Source organism: Halichoeres trimaculatus, unplaced genomic scaffold, assembly GCF_033239565.1.
Source record: "Halichoeres trimaculatus isolate MK-OKI-2021-1 unplaced genomic scaffold, fHalTri1.1 fHalTri1_scaffold_12, whole genome shotgun sequence".
NCBI lineage: Eukaryota > Metazoa > Chordata > Actinopteri > Labriformes > Labridae > Halichoeres > Halichoeres trimaculatus.
The window spans coordinates 21,931,545-21,949,987 of NW_027437190.1; the positions used below are offsets into that span (position 1 = coordinate 21,931,545).

At 43.3% G+C, this 18,443-nt stretch overlaps 1 protein-coding gene across 3 annotated transcripts in view; it reads right to left on the bottom strand.

Annotated features, from left to right (window-relative positions):
- The window catches only part of cicb (capicua transcriptional repressor b), a 34,938-nt gene extending 20,312 nt beyond the window's left edge, over positions 1–14,626 (bottom strand). For all 3 annotated transcript variants that reach the window (XM_074683348.1, XM_074683347.1, XM_074683346.1), the window contains exons 1-2: positions 14,407–14,626; positions 4,922–8,885 (exon numbers count right to left, since the gene is read on the bottom strand). In XM_074683348.1, the coding sequence (XP_074539449.1) occupies positions 4,922–8,756 (3,835 nt within the window). In that variant the 5' untranslated portion in view covers positions 8,757–8,885; positions 14,407–14,626. The remainder of the gene's footprint in view (positions 1–4,921; positions 8,886–14,406) is intronic.
- Positions 14,627–18,443: the final 3,817 nt, after the last annotated feature.

Below are 18,443 nucleotides of genomic sequence, written 5' to 3' on the forward strand. Positions count from 1 at the left end.
ATGGTTGCTTTGCAAATATAACAAGAGTGCATAAAGATAAATGACCTGGAACAGTTTAAATAATTTACAGGAAACCCTCTGATTATCCGTTTCTGTTCGCAGGCAGACTGAGAGACGCTATAAGACGGAGCGACCACTAATATGTTGGTGTTTCAGCACATGTGAGCACACTGAGAGAGAAGTTCCTCCTCTCAGTGGAAAGTGACACGCACACATGTCACACACTCTCACACACTCTCACACACATAAGAGCACAAACACGCATGCACACAAACAGGGGTTGCTATTTCTATTTGTGAATATTTTGTGTTATGTACTGGCTACATCACTGTGATGTTTGCTTTGTTGCCATGGCAACAGACGTTTGGTGCTCACACATCATATCCGGTACCCAATGATTGACGCTTGGATACTCTGTCTCATACCCCCCCCCCCCTCCACAAACACACACACATACACACTGCATGCAATACACACGTGACACCATTTTAAAAAAAAAGGGCGATCTCATCCTTCACCTCTTCGCTAACAGTTTTTGAGCGCGTTTCATTTAATGGTTTTATCTTACGGGAAGTTATAAGGACACTTCAATGAGATGTTTCATACACTCACTCATTAGCGTGTTTTTAGGTGTGAAAGCACAAACACACACACACACACACACACACACACACACACACACACACACACACACACACACACACACACACACACACACACACACACACACACACACACACAGAAAGTGTGCAGCTTCTTCTTGAAAGTGTGTGACAGTTGAGGAGCTTAACAGAGCCGGGGGATTGATGCCTTACTTCTGACTGAATGGATAAAAACACAGAATACTGAAAGCAGGAAAATGTAACCTAGATAAGAAAAGAGGAGCTCAGACTGCTTTTTAATTTCTGCATACTGTGAAAACAACTTTGACCTGCCCTCTTCGTCTTATAGATCAAGATCTCTTGGTCATTTCACACTTTTAGTCTGCGCTTTACTCTATGATCTGGACCATGCTGGTTGTCTGAAAGATTAACCGAAGTGTTTTTCTTATTGAGCAGATGTTTCACAGTGATATAACTCAAGTTTTATAAAACTGAAATTTCTACCTGAAAAGAAAAAAACTCAGTTTATCTGTATTTATATTCATATTGTAAAATTGTGGTTTATTTCCTGACTTTTTTTGGGAGGGGGTTCTGTTTTTTTGTTTGTTTTTTTAAAACATGTGTTTATGTTTCTTAACATGAATTATCGACACACGTGGAAGCTTTGTAAACAGAAGATGATTCCACTGTAGCGAGCCGATTCTGACCCGTAACTTTATGTGTTTACATTAATGTCATGAAACTTATGTTAATGTTGGTCCTTGACGGTGCACTCCAGACAATATTTATTCAAATGACCAAAAGATACGCACTCAAACAAGCATTTATTTTTAAAACTAAGAAAAGCCTGTATTAATCCCCCCATGGGGTTCACTGCTTAACAGCTGCAGAGGACTATAGAGTAAAAGAATTTCTCCAGATTATAAAATGATATAACATGCTTGGACTATAAAGGTATTTGAGGTGATTAAAAAAACTCTGTTAACCTTTAAACCTAAGAAAAAAATATTACCCACTGTTCTATCACATTTTACAAGCTGATAAGAAGACAAACACCCACACAGACGTACAAATCACAAACACACCACGCGTGTGACTGCACACATACGCACAGCGTTTCCTACTTTCTCTCAGATTTTACACTCTCCTACGACCATATGTAAAAGCTCACACACACTTTCCAACTCCACAGACAACACACACATTTGCTCCTTTTTTGAGCATCTTTAATGCATAGACACACGCAGACACACACACAAGCATTCACACACATTGGCAAGCGCGCATGCAGTCACACAAAGAGATGCTATTCATTCATTCTGAGTCCTTTCAGCTGCAAAAAAAAAAGGGATCTGAGGAAGGACCGTACACTCAAAATGACAGCGCTGCCTTTCCTGTCCACTTCTCTGTCACAGCCGCAAACGTCTACACAGCTTTAGTTCACACACGCCGAGGGCAACAAGCCTCAACTCTACACTAACAGACACTATAAAGCTCTAGATGACAGATTCAAGAAGTAGATTCTACTTAAGTTGCTGATAAATAACGCTTTCACTCGTTTTCTCTCACTCACTCATACACACACAGACACACACTTTGTAGTGCTGCAAATTCCCACACAAGGCCCGAGAAGCAAATTCTTTGGACAACCCCACAATACTAGGAAACTTACAGCATATATTCTTCACATCTCACACACTCACACACACACACATAAAAAAAATAAACCCACCCCTGTATTGCAATCCGAGTGTACTGCCCACACCATGTTTCACTATATCTTTATGAGTCACTCACTAACAAACATGAACACACACACATTAACAGTCAGTGGAAATAGTTTGTAGTGAGTAAGGAGATAAAAGTGACTAAGGTCAGGAAGTCATTCACACACACACACACACACACACACACACACACACACACACACACACACACACACACACACACACACACAGACTTATAAGAAGCACATTGGTCAGACTTTTCCAACTTTTCTCTCGAAAGATTTGTGCAAATCTTGCAGTTCCATCCTTTTTTCCTCCTCCTTCCTCTTTGTCTTTGCTGCTGATCTCGTCAAGGCATTCCTTATTCTCTTCTTCCTCATCCCAGTTTTTCACTCTCTCAAACACTCGAAAATCAAAAACAAGTTGGTAAAAGCAGTCCACAACTGGCCTACATACATGAAGCCCACACGGTCCATGCGTGTTTTGCCTCGGCTTAAATGTTAATTTCATGTGCAGCGCTGATTCAGTGTCGGGAACAGCAACACTTTTTTTACTCCCCCATTAATCTTTTTTTTGATAATATCAGATTCCTAATTTTTTTATTCCTCAAAACTCAAATTCCTTCCACTTATGCACCTGAACTGTCTCACTGTGCCTTTTCAATATCATGTAGGTAACGCTGCTAACACTCAGCCACTTTCTTCTATAATGACTGAAAATATAAGAGGGACTCTTGCATATCAACAAAGTTAATCCTGTATAACATACGGTCTAATCCCTACAGAAAACATAACAGCAATGAATTCATGCACATACATACATTTCCTCTTTCTTCACTTTCTTTCTCTCTCATAAACACACCCCAACACTCACTGACACAAACAGGCAAAATGAAGTGTATGTCTTGCGAGTGTGTTCCTTTTCTAGTTGCATTTAAAGTCATATTGCAGCAATGTTTTAGTTACTATTAGAACTTTGTCTTCCTGGTTAAAATGTTTAACATGAAACATTGAGTCTTTTTTTTTCTCCCAGTGAAGCTCCTCTCTCAAGTGTGACTTCTAGTAAATCAGGTGAATATTGTAAACATAATGTATTGTTTTTGTCTCAAACACTAACTCCAACTGGCCACATCCTGACCCGGTGAATCCCAGGTGCCTTTTCCAGGGCTTACAAAAGCCATGTGACCAGCCTAAGCATCTACTTCAGTGTTATCGGCAGACATGGGGACGGAGGACAGATGACTGAAGCCATATGGGACAACAGCATGCTGGCTAACAGAAGCTTTTTCTGCTGGGCATCAACACACACGCAGGCCAGGACACGGACACGTGATACAAACCTGACTCTGCATCAGGCTAAGAGTTACCTGCTTTCAGAGAACTTAGTGAATAAAAGAACCACTTTGAAAAGAAAAATCCTACAGCTCTGAATGTTGTTCAAAATGTGTGGTTGTTGAATGAATTATTATTATTGTAATTATTATTATTATTAAGCTGAGTTAAAAAAAAAAAAGTGGATGAATGAATAAAAGTGGAGAACTACTCTAACAGAAGAGGCCGGCCATTGTGTAACAAAAGGAAAATACAGATATTAAGAAATTTATGACTAAATAAGAGCTTTAATATTATTTTTGTTACCAGCATTAAGGCTTAGAAACAAATTTTCTTGCGCTCTGTAGGTATTTTTGAATGTGTGTGTGTGTGTGTGTGTGTGTGTGTGTGTGTGTGTGTGTGTGTGTGTGTGTGTGTGTGTGTGTGTGTGTGTGAGTGAGTGCTTATGAAATTAAAAGACAAACTCTTCTCACAATTTCTTTTGTCTTCTTGTTGTTTAAATACAAATACCAACTACAGGCGCTTAATCTGGAATGAGAAAAAATTAGTAACTTGTTTACTGTCCCTCCTCTGGTGCTTTTCACAACATGGAGATGCCCTATCACTTCACTTCTTTTCTTTTTTGTAGAACAAAATCAACTCCTTCCCTCTCCGTTCTTAACTTACAAGTTTGAGGCAGGTAAAAAGAGATTTCTCACTCCATTTGAGTAGACACCCATGCCTCAGGACTGACAGCAAAGACCAACAGAAAACATCAGTCTAAGAGGTAGGAGAAAATTCTAGTAACAAGTAAATACACTCATTAAATACCTGTGTTAGAAATGGAAAAAGTAAGCCAAATATGTAAATTACGCAGGGGGGAAAACGCAGAAAGCCCCTCACACTTTTAGCCACACTCTCCGGGATGTTGCAGAAATTTTTTCCCTTGTGGTCCTTTGCGTTGTTCCAGAAATTGGGATTCATTAAAAATTCACGAGGAAGAGTATTTCCTCTTTTTATTTCTATGTGCAGAGCAGCAATTTCATGTGTAATGGAGGAACGAAGTCAAAATTATTTTCTCATCCATGAGATAAATTTTTTTACTTCTGTATAAAAAAGAGAAACACGGGGGAACATAATACAAGCAATAATATGTGTGATCGGAAACCTTGTTCATTTTGATCAATTTTAAATAATTTCTTCCATGTCTCAGTAGTTTCTCTTTATCCTTTTGAAACCACTCACACGTACACTGCACCCACACATAAGCAGAAATTCTCACCTGTGCCAGGACGTCCCATAATGATGTCTTTTCTCGGGACGGGGTGAAGGTTTTCAGTGGGGAGGATAAGCGGCAGCAGAGCTGTAGGTGAGGGGTGACATGGAACTGGCTGCTGGACTTCACCCCCAAACGCAGTCCCCTTTTTCTCCTCTTGTTCTCCGGAACTGTCTGTACTGCTAGGAGCTGGAGCCGTGACTGTCGTGCTGACTGTTACTGACAGGGCCTGCAGGGGGGCCGCAGGGGTGTCAGGAGTGGGCAGGGAGGAAGGTGACGGAGACACGAGGACCAGAGTTTGGGTTGGACTCCGTAACAGGACGGTGCCGTTTGGGACGGCGGCTGCTGCGGCGTTGATGGGGACAGGAACCTGGAGGCCGGGAATGGGCTGAGAGTTGAGGGGTGTTAAGCCAGTTTCTTTTAACGTTGTGTTTTCTGTGCCTCCTTCACTTTCACCTCCATCCCCTCCACCCCCCAAAGGGCATTCAGAAAATTTTGCCAGTGGGACTTCAGGATTTCTCACAATGACAGGAGAGTCCCGCAAGGCCTGCTGGGATACAGGGACCATACGACGAGGTCCTCCATCAGGGGTGAGAGGAGAAGGGGGAGTTGGAGACATCAGTAGGGGAGGAGGGGAAACAGCAGGGGAGGACGGCGGCCTACTGGAGGAGGGGGTCGTCGTTCCTCTAGGTCGGGGAAAGGTGGGTGTGTGTGCGTGGGAATGTGTAGCTGGTATCTGGGGGGACAGCACCCTGAAAGAGTTATTGAGCTCTCCCTGCTCCAGCTCAGTCTTGGGCGTGTAATCGTGGTGGTGTGAGGGAAGGGGAGGTGGAGGAGGTGCATCAGACTTTCGTTTGCTCGGGCTCATTGGGACTGTAAACGTCAGGTTGTTGTGGAAAGAGGTTCCTGAAGTTTGCCTCTCTCTTTCTCCCACTCCAGCATGGGTTGTAGCCTTACTGCCCCCTGCTCCACCTCCCCCCGTCCCACTGGGCTGCCTGTGCCTCCTGTGCTGCAGAACCGGGGAGGCGGTAATTGGGGAGAAGTTGGCCGGCCTGAAACCAAACAGTGGGGAGGGTGAGGGAGAGGGGGCAGGGGAGAAGGGCGACTGGTTGGAGATGGGAGAAAAAGAGGGGGTGCCAGAGCGGGAGCTCCCTAATGACACGAGCATGGTGGCAGCCTCGCACTCATCAAAGTCAAAACGTGACGACAGGTCATGGGGGAGGAGGGTGGGGAGGACCAAGCGGGGTCTGGAGTCTCCTCTGCTACTGGTCTCACTGCTCTCTCTTGATGTATCATCCCACTCAAACTCACTGCTTGCTCTTCCCCGCAGGTCAGAGGGGGTGACGGTCCCTGAGCTGCTGCCCACTCCTCCCCTCTCTCCCCCTGCTGCCTCCATCTCCTTGGTCCTCATCGACAGGTGTCTGGAGCAGTATCCTCTACGCTGGGACTCCTTCATACAGCCCTCCCGGGAGCACAGTCTCCTCCACTGCTTGCCATTGAACTTCTTACGGATACCGTTAGGGGTGCACACCACATCCCCTTTCTTATATTTCTGCTGGGCCAATGAAAGAGGAGTCCTAGAGCGAGGGGAGGTAGATGAGGACCCCCCTCCAGAAGTAAGAGTAGGGGTCTGTGTTGGAGTGGTCTTGGATGGAGGTAGGTTTGGAGTGTTGTTGGTCAATTCAGAGCTTAGTGAAGCAGGGGAAGGGGGGGGCTGAGGACTAGCCAGGGTAGAGATGTGAAGAGGACCAAGACCCTGCATCACAGAAAGGTGGGGGGAGGAGGGGGAGTAACTACTGGACTTAGAGACAATGTTTCTGTGCAGGGAGAGGGCAGCATTGGGCTTTGTTCCAACAGTGAGGCCCATGTTCAGACGAGACACCTCCACGTCTTCTTCTGGGGTGTTTGGCTGTTTCTGTCTCTCTTTGTCAGAGTATTTATCTCCACAGCCTCGCACTGTGCCACCAGCTACACCTGAGTGACGGGGTGGGTTTGTGTTTCCGTATACATGCCCCTCTGCAACTCCTTCATGTGACAAACCGTGGCCTGACCTTGCTCCTCCCCCCAACACCCCCATCCCAATACTCAACTGGCATACTTCCCTCTCTACCTCCAACTCCTCCCTCCGCTCCCTTTCTTCCCTTTCCCTCTCCCGCTCTCTCTCTTTGGCCCTCCCACCATCTATGTGATGAACCTCCCAAGGACGAGTGAGGAGCCTCAGACTTTGTCGGGACACCCACACAGCCTGAGCATTAGCTTTCCTCTTTTCTTTCTCGGCCCCCACTCTTCCGTTGTCCTGCGTCTCTCTGCCTTCACTCAGTAGCACCTGGTAAGGAAATGAGACACCAGGGTGGGGGTCCACCTGAGTGACAACCCCTTCTCTGTACAGCAGAGGACCCCTGTCCTCTCCGCCAAAGGGCACACACACGTGGGTCCCAACAGCCACAGGTGCCATACCAGGTGGGGGGGCGTCTAAAATAAACTCTACTGTGCTCTCATCATGTGCTGATGATGTCACTGCGCTTACACCATGGAACGGATATTTAACAAAGGTCTCCTCTCCTTGGAGTTGGACTTCAACAGCCCCTCCACTCACCCTGCGCACCACTCCAGGTCTGAACACAGGTGATAAAGTGCATAAGTCAACCTCTTTAGCCCCCCTGTTTCCAGAGGCCACAGTCTTTTTTATCTGGCGTGCCAGAACCCTCTGGTTTTTCATTCCTTTTGCCAGAGCTTCAGCGAGCCCCTCTGAAAGACAGGCCTCTTTAGTGTGCGAGTTAAGGAGGGGAGCTGGAATGTGGGAATTCTTCTGATGAAGGCTTGGTCCTGTTGCTTCCATTACGTCCAGGTCAGCTGAGTGCTCACTAGCTGTATCCGTGGACGAGCAGCGCACAGAGTGAGGGCCCCCCTCTGAATCATTTTCCCTGGCTGGGGAACCTTTTTCCTGGGAGTGTGCTGTCCTGAGGGCCCTATCCACTCTGGAAACAAAATGGTTTGATTCTGTAGCTTCACTTTCCACACTTAGCACTGATGGCTGATTACCTGAGCTATTATTACTTCTACTATTACTGCTATTGATAAAAGTACTATGGCTCCCAGCATTACTGTTACTACTGTTACTCAGATTGTTAATACCAAGTGTTCTATTATTACTACTACTGATGCCCACATTGGTGCTTTTATTAATGCTATTGTTAATACTGTTACTACTCTTTATATAAGTACTGGGCATATTGACTCTGTCTGTGTTAATATTGCAGTAACTGTTGTGTATGAATGCAGGGCTGGAGGTAGGAATGGTAGTGAGGGAACTTGTGTTGTTAGCAAAGTGCTCATATGTGTATTTTTTCTTGGGCACACGGGCCTTAAATGTGGCTGTTTTCCTACTAGAGACGGAGACTGAGCTTGGGCTGTGATTTGTGGCCAGAGGGGGCGTGTTTGTAGAGACTGGCACTGGTGCAGACGCAGGAGTAGTGACAGTATCAGAAGACACAGCACTATTTCCATTCGTCCTCTCTATCTTCTCCTTTTCTGTCTTTTCTTCTACCTTTTTTCCATCCTTTGCATCTGGCTCCACAGGTTTCCTTAGCTCTGTTGGCTCCTCCCTTGATAAGGTATTGCTGTTTGTAATTGGTTTTTCATTGAAGTTTGAGGCTGTGGGTGGGGTCTGCTTGCGTGTGGAGGGAGTGATGGGTGTAAGTTGTGTGGTTTTGACGAGTGTCTCCCTCTTGACTCTTTTGGGGTCTTTTTCTTGAAGGGGATGTGAGCCCCCTCTCCTTCTCCCGCCTCTTCCTCGAGTTATCAGAGGGGACCGGCCTCTGTTTTTCTTCAGTGGTCTCATCTTGTCTTCAATGTTTACAAAGTGCTGCAGGTTTTGCAAATGTTCCTTTTTGTCCACTTATAAGGCACTCGTTTTTGACTTTCTCTTCTTTTTTCTTCTCCTCTGTGCTTCTGTCCTCTGTGTTGCACTCTGGAAATGAAAAGGGAAAAGCAGAGGGCCTGGTCATTTATTATCTTCATAATCAACACTAGAAAAGAATAAAAATGATGCCATACAAAAAGTGTGTGACTCTGCACTCACTACTACATGAGCTCAAAATCTGACGTATGCTTTTCACTCATCTCCAAAGCCTGCCTGAGGTATTCGTGTACGAGCAAGCACCTGTGTCTGCTCATGTGGAAGAGTAAATCAACATTTCATTTATTGCCATTTTAAAATAAGACAGCAACTTGAAAAAAAACATATTAAATTGGTTATATTCTCAAAGCCTGTTGGTAAATTTGTATGAAATTATAAAAATGTGAAAAAAAGGTTTACATATGTATTGTTAATGTATTCATTGATCCATTTTAGGTCATTATGGGCAAGCATGTTAGTGACTGAAAGTAACTCTGGGAAACCTTGAATGATGATTTGAATTGAGCCTTAGTTTACTCATTTGTTTTAGGGCAAAAAAAGAAAAGATGATGAAAGGTAAACATCCAAGGTCACTTGCATACAGTATTTAATTTTGCAAATTTCTGCTCAATGAGGCCTACATATATTTTATTCAAATGCAGAGATAAAATATCTACACACACGATTCGTCACACACAGGTGGCCTAATCTCCACATCCTACTTCCCTTTTCTCACGCTATGTGTTACGGACAAGATGCAGGATGTATACCATGATGATCCAACAGGAGTATAGAAATGTACAGTCCTTAAAACTGCTTTCAAGCGACAGGGGTTAGCAGTGACCTCCAGTCTACAACATGGACAAGAAAGACAGAGAGAAAATGCAAGAGAGGAGTGTGTGTCTGTTTGACTGTTCCAGTACACTGTTCTTGTGTAGTCACTGGGAATTTCCAAAGCCATTCTAGCGCTCGCTGGCCCTGTCTCACTCTTGCTCAGTGTCTCAGTCTTTCCCAGTCTGCCCCCCCGAACACACACACACACACACACACACACACACACACACACACACACACACACACACACACACACACACACACACCAACACACACACACACACACACACACACACACACACACACACACACACACACACACACACACACACACACACACGTATGTACACAGACGCACCTCTACAAAAGACAATATAATTGGAATAATCTGACACGGTAAGATACGCCAAAAATGGGAGAAATTAAAAGGCTGGCTCAGGATCAGCCACACTCACTGATGCAAGATTACAGGCTAAATACAGTGTGTGTGTGTCTCTCTCTCTCTCTCTCACACACACACACACACCCACACACACACACACTGGGTGACAGTGTTACTAACTATTTGTTTTTGGTCACAAACGACTTTTTGCATTATAGACAAACATCTGGTAAATGTCTCAGCACTCACACTCCTCAACTCACACACTGATAGAAAACCTCAGCTTTGACTTTGGGGTTGCTCTTCAGGTTTATTACGCTTACTCTGTGATATTCATAATGAGTTTTTAAAACTCAGTCATATTCAAAGGGTAATATCTGCCTGTAATTGTGATGGAAAATAACACAGATGTGTCCCTAACGTATCAAGTTATCTGCTGTTCCAGTAAAATATCCTGCAGAAAGAGAGTTTCTTCTTGTTTACTGTTTTGTGCAAAAATGTTCATAAATATGAGCAAATGAAGAAGATAAGCACATGCTACATCATCTGAAAGAGTGTGAAGTTTCAGACTTCTGTGATCTTTAAAGAGTGGTTCAAATGGGTCATATGATCACTGCATTTTTCATTTCTACATATTTAGCATCCAATTTATCCAAATTCAAAGTTCAGTGAAGCTTAAACTTACAGGAATGCACCTTCTACCAACCCTTTAGGCCCAGAGCAGGAGGGCTGGTCCTGTACAGTCATTGTCACACACCAGAAAACTCAAAAACACAGGAAGGAGTCAAGACCACTTGGCTGTCTGGTGAACTGAATGACTCAGGAGGATCTGACTTTAGCAAAGAAAAATGTGTTTGGTCATGCTCATGGCCTCCTAACATGCTCTACACTGAAAAGCAGATAAAGTCAGTGGTAGGTGTGTGTGTGTGTGTGTGTGTGTGTGTGTGTGTGTGTGTGTGTGTGTGTGTGTGTGTGAGAGAGAGAGAGAGAGAGAGAGCGCGGGAGATGTGAGGGTATGCATATTTACTTTAAAGGGGCTTGACTGCGCTACAGAGTGTGTGCACGACGAGTCGATAACAGAAGAGCGTCATCCTTCTACATCAAACTTATTTTTGTATCTCTGAGTATATAATCTAAGTTCGCAAAAAAGTCAAACAGAGGAGTTATTATTTTTAGGCAACACTAAACATTAAGTCCTTTAAAAACAAACATCAACAGAACTGTATTAAGATAAGACGATGACCCCAAAAACAGTCCAGTATCATGTTATTCTAAACTACAGAAAAAGATGTTTGAATCTATGAGTGATTTATATTCCTTAAAGTCTTTGAGGAATTACATTTAGTTTAACATTCCAACACACTCCCGATTCTTTCCCAAGGGGTCAAAAGCGTTCATCGGTGTGAACGCTTGACACTCAAATGTCGCTGTTGACTCTTGATTTTTCAATTTTAGATGCCGCCAGTTAGTTTGAGTGACAACCTCTTCTTTAAGTTGTTGTTCCATTGCATTATTTGGACCAGAGACGAAGCAGAGAACTGCTGAAAATCCTTATTCTCTGTTGGATGAAGCAGAGGTGAACTCCGTCACTTTTAGGTTACACAAGACGTCCACACTTTCAGTATCAGAGCAGGTCCAGAGTGAGACATTCTCTGGTTAAAAGTCACTGAATGCTAAAAGATCTCCATGACGTTGGACTGCACTTGTGCTTAAAAAAACTAAAAGAAGCCATTTCAGACAGTGTATCTTCCCAGCACACACACACACACACACACACACACACACACACACACACACACACACACACACACACAGTAACATCAAACTTGACACACACATTAAATGCTCTCCCCTGAATTTACAGTGCAGTCATGCATACATTGTTAAATTCCCGCTTAGACCTCTATAACGCCTCACTCTCAAGCGTTCATAGTCCTGAATAAACACTCCAATACCAACACACATTGGAGCACACACACTCTGACCAGGGTGAGTTTAGTTTGAGCTTAAAACCAAACATTAAAATAAAAGATGTCTTCTGTTACACCTTACTGTTTGATAAAAATGGGATTCAAAGAGCACCTTGGTGATGATTTCACAGCAGATTGGACGTTGGTGCATTTATGCGCCTGATGCGCACACACACACACACACACACACACACACACACACACACACACACACACACACACACACACACACACACACACAAAGAACAATATTTCATAAGGCAACATCTCAATGTCAACACAACAGATGAAGATGTTTGACAATATTTACTACAAAACTATACAAGCCAATCAAACATCAACCTTGAGGCTGGTTTGTTTGCCTTTTTTAGGAAATTCAGCCAGTGCCCGGTGCCTGGAACATGGCACAAGGTGTGTGGTGTTCCTGTTTAAGCGTGTGGGCATTAATGCTGCTTATAGGATATAAGGTATAAGACTGTATCTAGCTGTCTTCAGGTTGTGTCGACTTTATTTAAGATTGCATTTGCACTACATAGCAGTGTGTGTATACGTAGTTACCAGGCACACTGCAGCTCATCCCTCTCCTAAAAGCATTTTATGGGTGTCTGTATGGGCGCAGGGCTGCAGTGACGGGGGACAGGGTTGGAGATTGAAGAACATGCAATGGACAAAACAGAGAACACAGCAATGAATCCAGGAGAGAGAATCTCACCATGGCCTTCGTACACTCCAGCATGGCAGGGCGGCTTTGCCCTTAACTGGGTCACCGGGGAACACACTCACACATGAAACAGCAAAAAAATAAAAAATAAATAAGGAACATTCTTGCTATTTCACTCACACACACTTTGTTTACATGAGTGGGTGGGATGTTATTGTACAGGCAACATATGAAAGAAAAGATTTCATTTGGGTATTTCAGATGAGGCAAGAGGGCGAGCTGTAAAAAGTGTGTGTGCGAGCATGCAAGTTAGTGACTGCGCTTGTTACGGAGAACATCCATTGTGACGTAGTATGAATACTGGCAGCTGTTTAGTGGCAGATGTATCTGACAGTAGATTTTATTTGTTGTTATCAATAAAAAAGAAACACTGAGGCCTGAACTTTGTGCATTCTGACACATATTGATCAGGTGACGGTGACTGTTTCTGTTTAGGACCAAATGGCATAAATGCCAATTCCCCATCAATGGTCTACAAGCCATGCAAAGGTGCTTACACCACCAGGGACTTGTCTCTGTAAACATGAACAGTCATAAGAATTTTAGGACTGCATGCCATAGTGTGCACTGCAGGACAACTTTAAGATGGGATGTTACAAGCATTAACTGTTTGACTGAAAAAAACAATCAGAAGGAATTATGATAAAAGAGTTTAAAATCTGCACTGTCAGAGATGTCAGTGATGCATCGACAGTGATTGCGGCGCAGAAAAGTGGAGTGTGCAGCGAGGGAAAAGCGGAGATAACACCGAATGCATCCCCTGCTCCTTTGCGCTGGTCTCTGCGAGTACTACGAGAGGCGCTACACAATGTCAAAGGAGTATTATGACTGGAGGCAGTCAGTCGGTCTGCGCTGCTGTTGTGCTCGGTAACAAACACTAACAACCGGTTCGAGTTATGTTTTATTATCCCAAGTGGTTGGGCCCCATTTCTTCCTCATACAACGACAAGCATGCAGATATTCACTACTACGCCTATTATACACACACACTGAAGCTTCCTCAATAAAGCCTGTAAGGTGACACTGCACTTATATGATTTTCAAAAACTTGTGAAAAGACGGAATCTTTCTATGTTGGTGTTTCGCTCTAGTAAGCAGCTCAGCAATGTCAGTAGTAGTGGTGGTTGTAGTAATCGTAGTACGCAACGGTCGCAGACTTCACTAGTACCCACATAATGACAGCGTCAGCCTCACCACAAGGAAACGGGATATGCTCAACCTTTTCTTGTTGTTTTCTGTTTTATCAGGGTTATGAATTGCGGACACTAAACTCGCCTGTGTTGCTTTAATAAACATTTGGGCTGCAATGCTGCAAATACGTCGATTGTTTTTACTACGCTAGCGGCGCTTCAAGCCTCCTACGAGTCTTGGGGTGAAGAAAAAAGTGCATAACATAAACCAGAATATTGTAATATCACCAGTGGGAAGTTTAAATGTTCGTCGGTCGTCTGTGGGACTGCAGTAAAACATTTGAGAAAGTTTTTAGGCTGTTACACTCCCACCCCTCCCCTTTCTCTCGGCTCTTCCCTCGGCTCGCAAGCGGTGTCACTCCATTTCTCCGGACGGTATCGGAACAAACGACCGACCGTTGGCAGTTCCCGTCTCGTGCTCACAAGCAGCTCCTGAAAATGGAAAATTCATGCCAGTTGAGGTTCGGTACATTTTGTTAACTTAGTTTCAACTCACCCAAACAAAGCTTTTTCCCTTGTCAGAGAAAGATTTATGGTCCTATTTTGTTGAAGGGAAAGCTCGCGCAACTCCCGGTAACATCCCTTGGCTGTCGGCTTCGAAGACCGTACGTTTGAGACAAAACCTCACTTTTCCTTCGCAAAACATGTCTTTCCGCCACAGAAACTCAATCGGGGGTATAAAAAACTATCGGTCTTCTTTTCCACTACAGTCACAAAATGGTGAATGAACCACTAACAGCTGGGCAAGCCGACCAATCAGAGGTCGCTGACAGTTACAGTAGCCAATCAGTGTGGATGCCACAGAACAGTGGGCGTAGCGGGCTGTCAAAATCCACTTGACGGACAAGGGAACCCAGCAAATAGCGATAAGGATGCTGAGCCAGAGCGGTGTCCTGTCCCAAACTTTACAGTATCCAATAAGAGCTTTGGGAACCATAGGAACAGCATGAGGGCGGGCCAAGAGGCGGGAGTAAAAAACTGAGATCCAATAAAAAGACACAAATGTCCCCTCCCCTTCTGTAGAGGAGTATGTTTACCATAATTGACAGCACAAGGGCCCTCCCTGAGCAGACGGAGATAATGCATCAACCCCAATGTTGTCCAGATAGAAGTTGGTGCAGCAGGATTAAATCACCACTATGCAGGTTTTCTTTTTCAAACTTCATTACTGAAACTGTTTGAAAGTAAATCACAGTTATTAATAGGCTGCCAATAGCATAAAAGACTGAAATCATTGACAGAGGTCAAAAACTACCAAAAGTGTTGTTGAGAAAAGATTGTTTTGGAGCTGGACAACTGCTATGTGGCGCATCAGACTCGCCAGTGCCCCTTACAAACTGCTCTCCCTCTCTCTTTTCTCTCAGCAACAGACGCTCACTTTCACCACTGTAAACCAATCACTGCACAGCATCCCGCTGGCTCTGACGTCGGCCATCTCTCTGCCCCACCCACACTACTGAAAGTGAACGGGACTGGCTCAACTGACGTCACTTCACTGGCAGGCGATTGGGCAGGTGTAGGACGTCTCGGGGCCAATGGATGGGCGCTGTGGTGATGTCATCAAGAGTGTTGCCACCAGCTGGACTGAGGGGGCGTGGTCTGGCGTAAACTCGACTAACCCCGAATTTGTATCTTGCAGGCAACGGTGGAGACGAAACGGTGTGTACTGACTGAAAGATATATATGTCCAGGAAGACACAATGTTAGGCGGTTGGTCTTCCCAGACGTGTGATCTCTATCCGTTCTGACATATAACTGTGAAATTGAAGATGCCCTTAAAACGAAAATAACTTTAACTTGTAAAGGATAAAGGACCATAATAGTAAACATTACATAATCCTCTGCTCTGTGTAGTACAACACCAGACTCATGCTGAGACAGACACGCGGGATCCCACACAACCAGCGCCCCCTGTCGGTTCAATTTGACGCATGCATGCTGATCCGTCACTCCAGCTCAGTGATGTGAGAGAAGGGTTGTGCATACTTCAAGATAGGAGTCTGTTCTGATTGGCTGAAAGAAGCGACATATTTTATAAGACTATTTTTATGTGTGCCTACCTTTGTCCACGTGTGCGTATGTTAAGTGAGAAAAAATGGGGGTGAAATTAGAAAACAGTGTAGATGTTGATGAAATGTAGATGTAGAGTGACATCTAGTTGTAAATATTCAACACTGCAAGTAACAAGTTTTAAAGGTGAAAAACTTGTCAATAGAAAGTTTCCACAACTCCACAGTGCATGCATAACTTGTGGGTCCATTAGCTGAAGTTGGAAAATGTATGAGTGTTATGTTAGGTTAATTTCTGTTAAGTTTAGCAAGTTTTAACCTTTCAATAAACTGAGCAGAAAAAGTAGTACACAAATATAAGTTTGATTAAAGCAGGGGCCACCAACTTCTTTGAGACCAAGGGCTACCTCAAAGAAAATGAGTGATACAAAAGGCTACTTGTCTGGTACAAATTTGTGACCAGTCCTGTTTTTTGGAACACGTGTTGCAGGTGCCCAAAGTGGTTCTTGCAGGCACCCAGGTGCACCATGTTGTTGAGCCCAGGATTGGAGGAATGCAACTTGAAATTTTTAAATAAAAGCACACAGGACATTTCAAAGTAAAACTGCTTCTGATATTTGATTAAAAATATAACAAATTCAAGTTTTATGGTTAGTTTGACAATTCATTTCTGTAACAAATTCAAGTATTTTCAGTAAAAAACATCTTTTTACATTGGTTGTTAAAATTAGTGTGACCAGAAAATTCAATAGTTGGTAGGACACTTGTAAAAATCTGAACGTGTGAACAACAAACTTTTTAGCACCCCCTGGTGGACAAAGTGTTTAGTTAAGATAGAGTTCCTAGAATGCCTCAAACAAATTAGCAGTTAAGCATTTCCTTTTGCTAATTTTCTATATTAAAAATAACCAATAATGTTGATATAAGGTATAAAAATGGCTAATATGAACCATCTAAATGTCGGTGGTTGTCTCTAAAAGTTTTCTTACTTCACTATAGCTATAATGTAAAATAACAGTCAACTTTTTTGATATATTCAACCACATTTTATGGATATTCTGAACACAGTGTTGATCTGTATTGTCCAATCTCCCTTCTTTTCTGTGCCTACAGATTACTTAATTCCAATCATATTTTTTTCATTGCGTTTTTCTAATCTATTTTTTTTTTGATGCAACCCCAATGACAACCCCACCTTGTTAGCAAGTCCCCCCTTTCCGTCTATTTCCCCCTCTTGACTCCACTGCTCCCTCAATGGGGCCCAACCTCTGACCTTCACCCTTCACCCCTTCTATGTGTGCTCATCACTCGTCTGTCAGTCAAACACCAGAGACCTTCCCTCCCTGCCGCTGCGGGTTTGGCTGTCAGTTTGGCCTCAGTGACACACCACAGCATAGATTCAGAGAGCATATAAGTAAAGAAATATAGTTCACACAGAGGAAAAGATAGGGTGACAGGAAGCGGATTGCCATACAATTTAACTCAGACTGTGATCACAGTTTTGGGCTGGTTGAATACTTTTCCTTACCTACCCCTCTCTATACAAAACCAGAAACACTCACAAGGAATGTCACCCACCTCCAGAAACTTAACCTTTGACCGCTGACAGCTTACCTTGACCTCTCACCTAGTCCAGTCTGACCAGTCATGCCCCATCAAATCCCAAAGAGTTGATAGAAATACAAAACTGAGAAGTTTGTCAAAACCAGCACTTTTGCAGACAAGGACGTGGTTTGTTAAGAAAACTGATCAAAGACAATAAAAAACCTGGTTTCTCAGGAATTTGTGTGTGACTGTAGTTTAAGTTAACTACATGCACGCTGATTAATTTGAAACTAATCTTTAACTGTCACCGCAGCAGGTTCCTTTTCAACTTAGTAATGGAGCCCACAGAGAAGGTCTTGGATTTGAAATAGTCATGAGCGGTAGTTATCGTGTTCTCCACAGGATAAAGTGTAATGGCTTGGAGATCACAAATTTATCCCATAAGAACCCCCGTCACAATTTTAACTTTGTTTAAGGTAAAATTACCAAAATAGTGGTGGTAGAAAATATTAGTATAGCAGTGTACTCTAGTTTTTCTGACTTGTGCCATCTAATTTTTATACATATACATTTTTATTTGAAATTAAAATGGCTTTTTGAACACATTTCCTTTGATTTTGACTCACCCTATCTTTACTTCCTGACTCTGTAGAGCAGTGTTTATGTTGCACTTCACCTTTTTGAATAATTTTATTTAATTTCATACACAAGGTCATCTTGTATTTGCTGCTAATTTGTAGATTTTAGCAGGATAATACGGAAATCTTCAAGGTGGACATTAGACAAACAAGAGCATGCTTACGCTGTCGTTGTTGTTTACCTTGCTATGATTTAATTGAAAGCACTAAAGCTCAGTGTCACAGGATTTATATGGCTCTAGATTCAAAAGGGAACTTTATTTACAACATATTTAAGTTTAATAATTCCTGATGGATTACATTAACCATAATTTGTCAAATTATGATGTCTGCTTTCACTT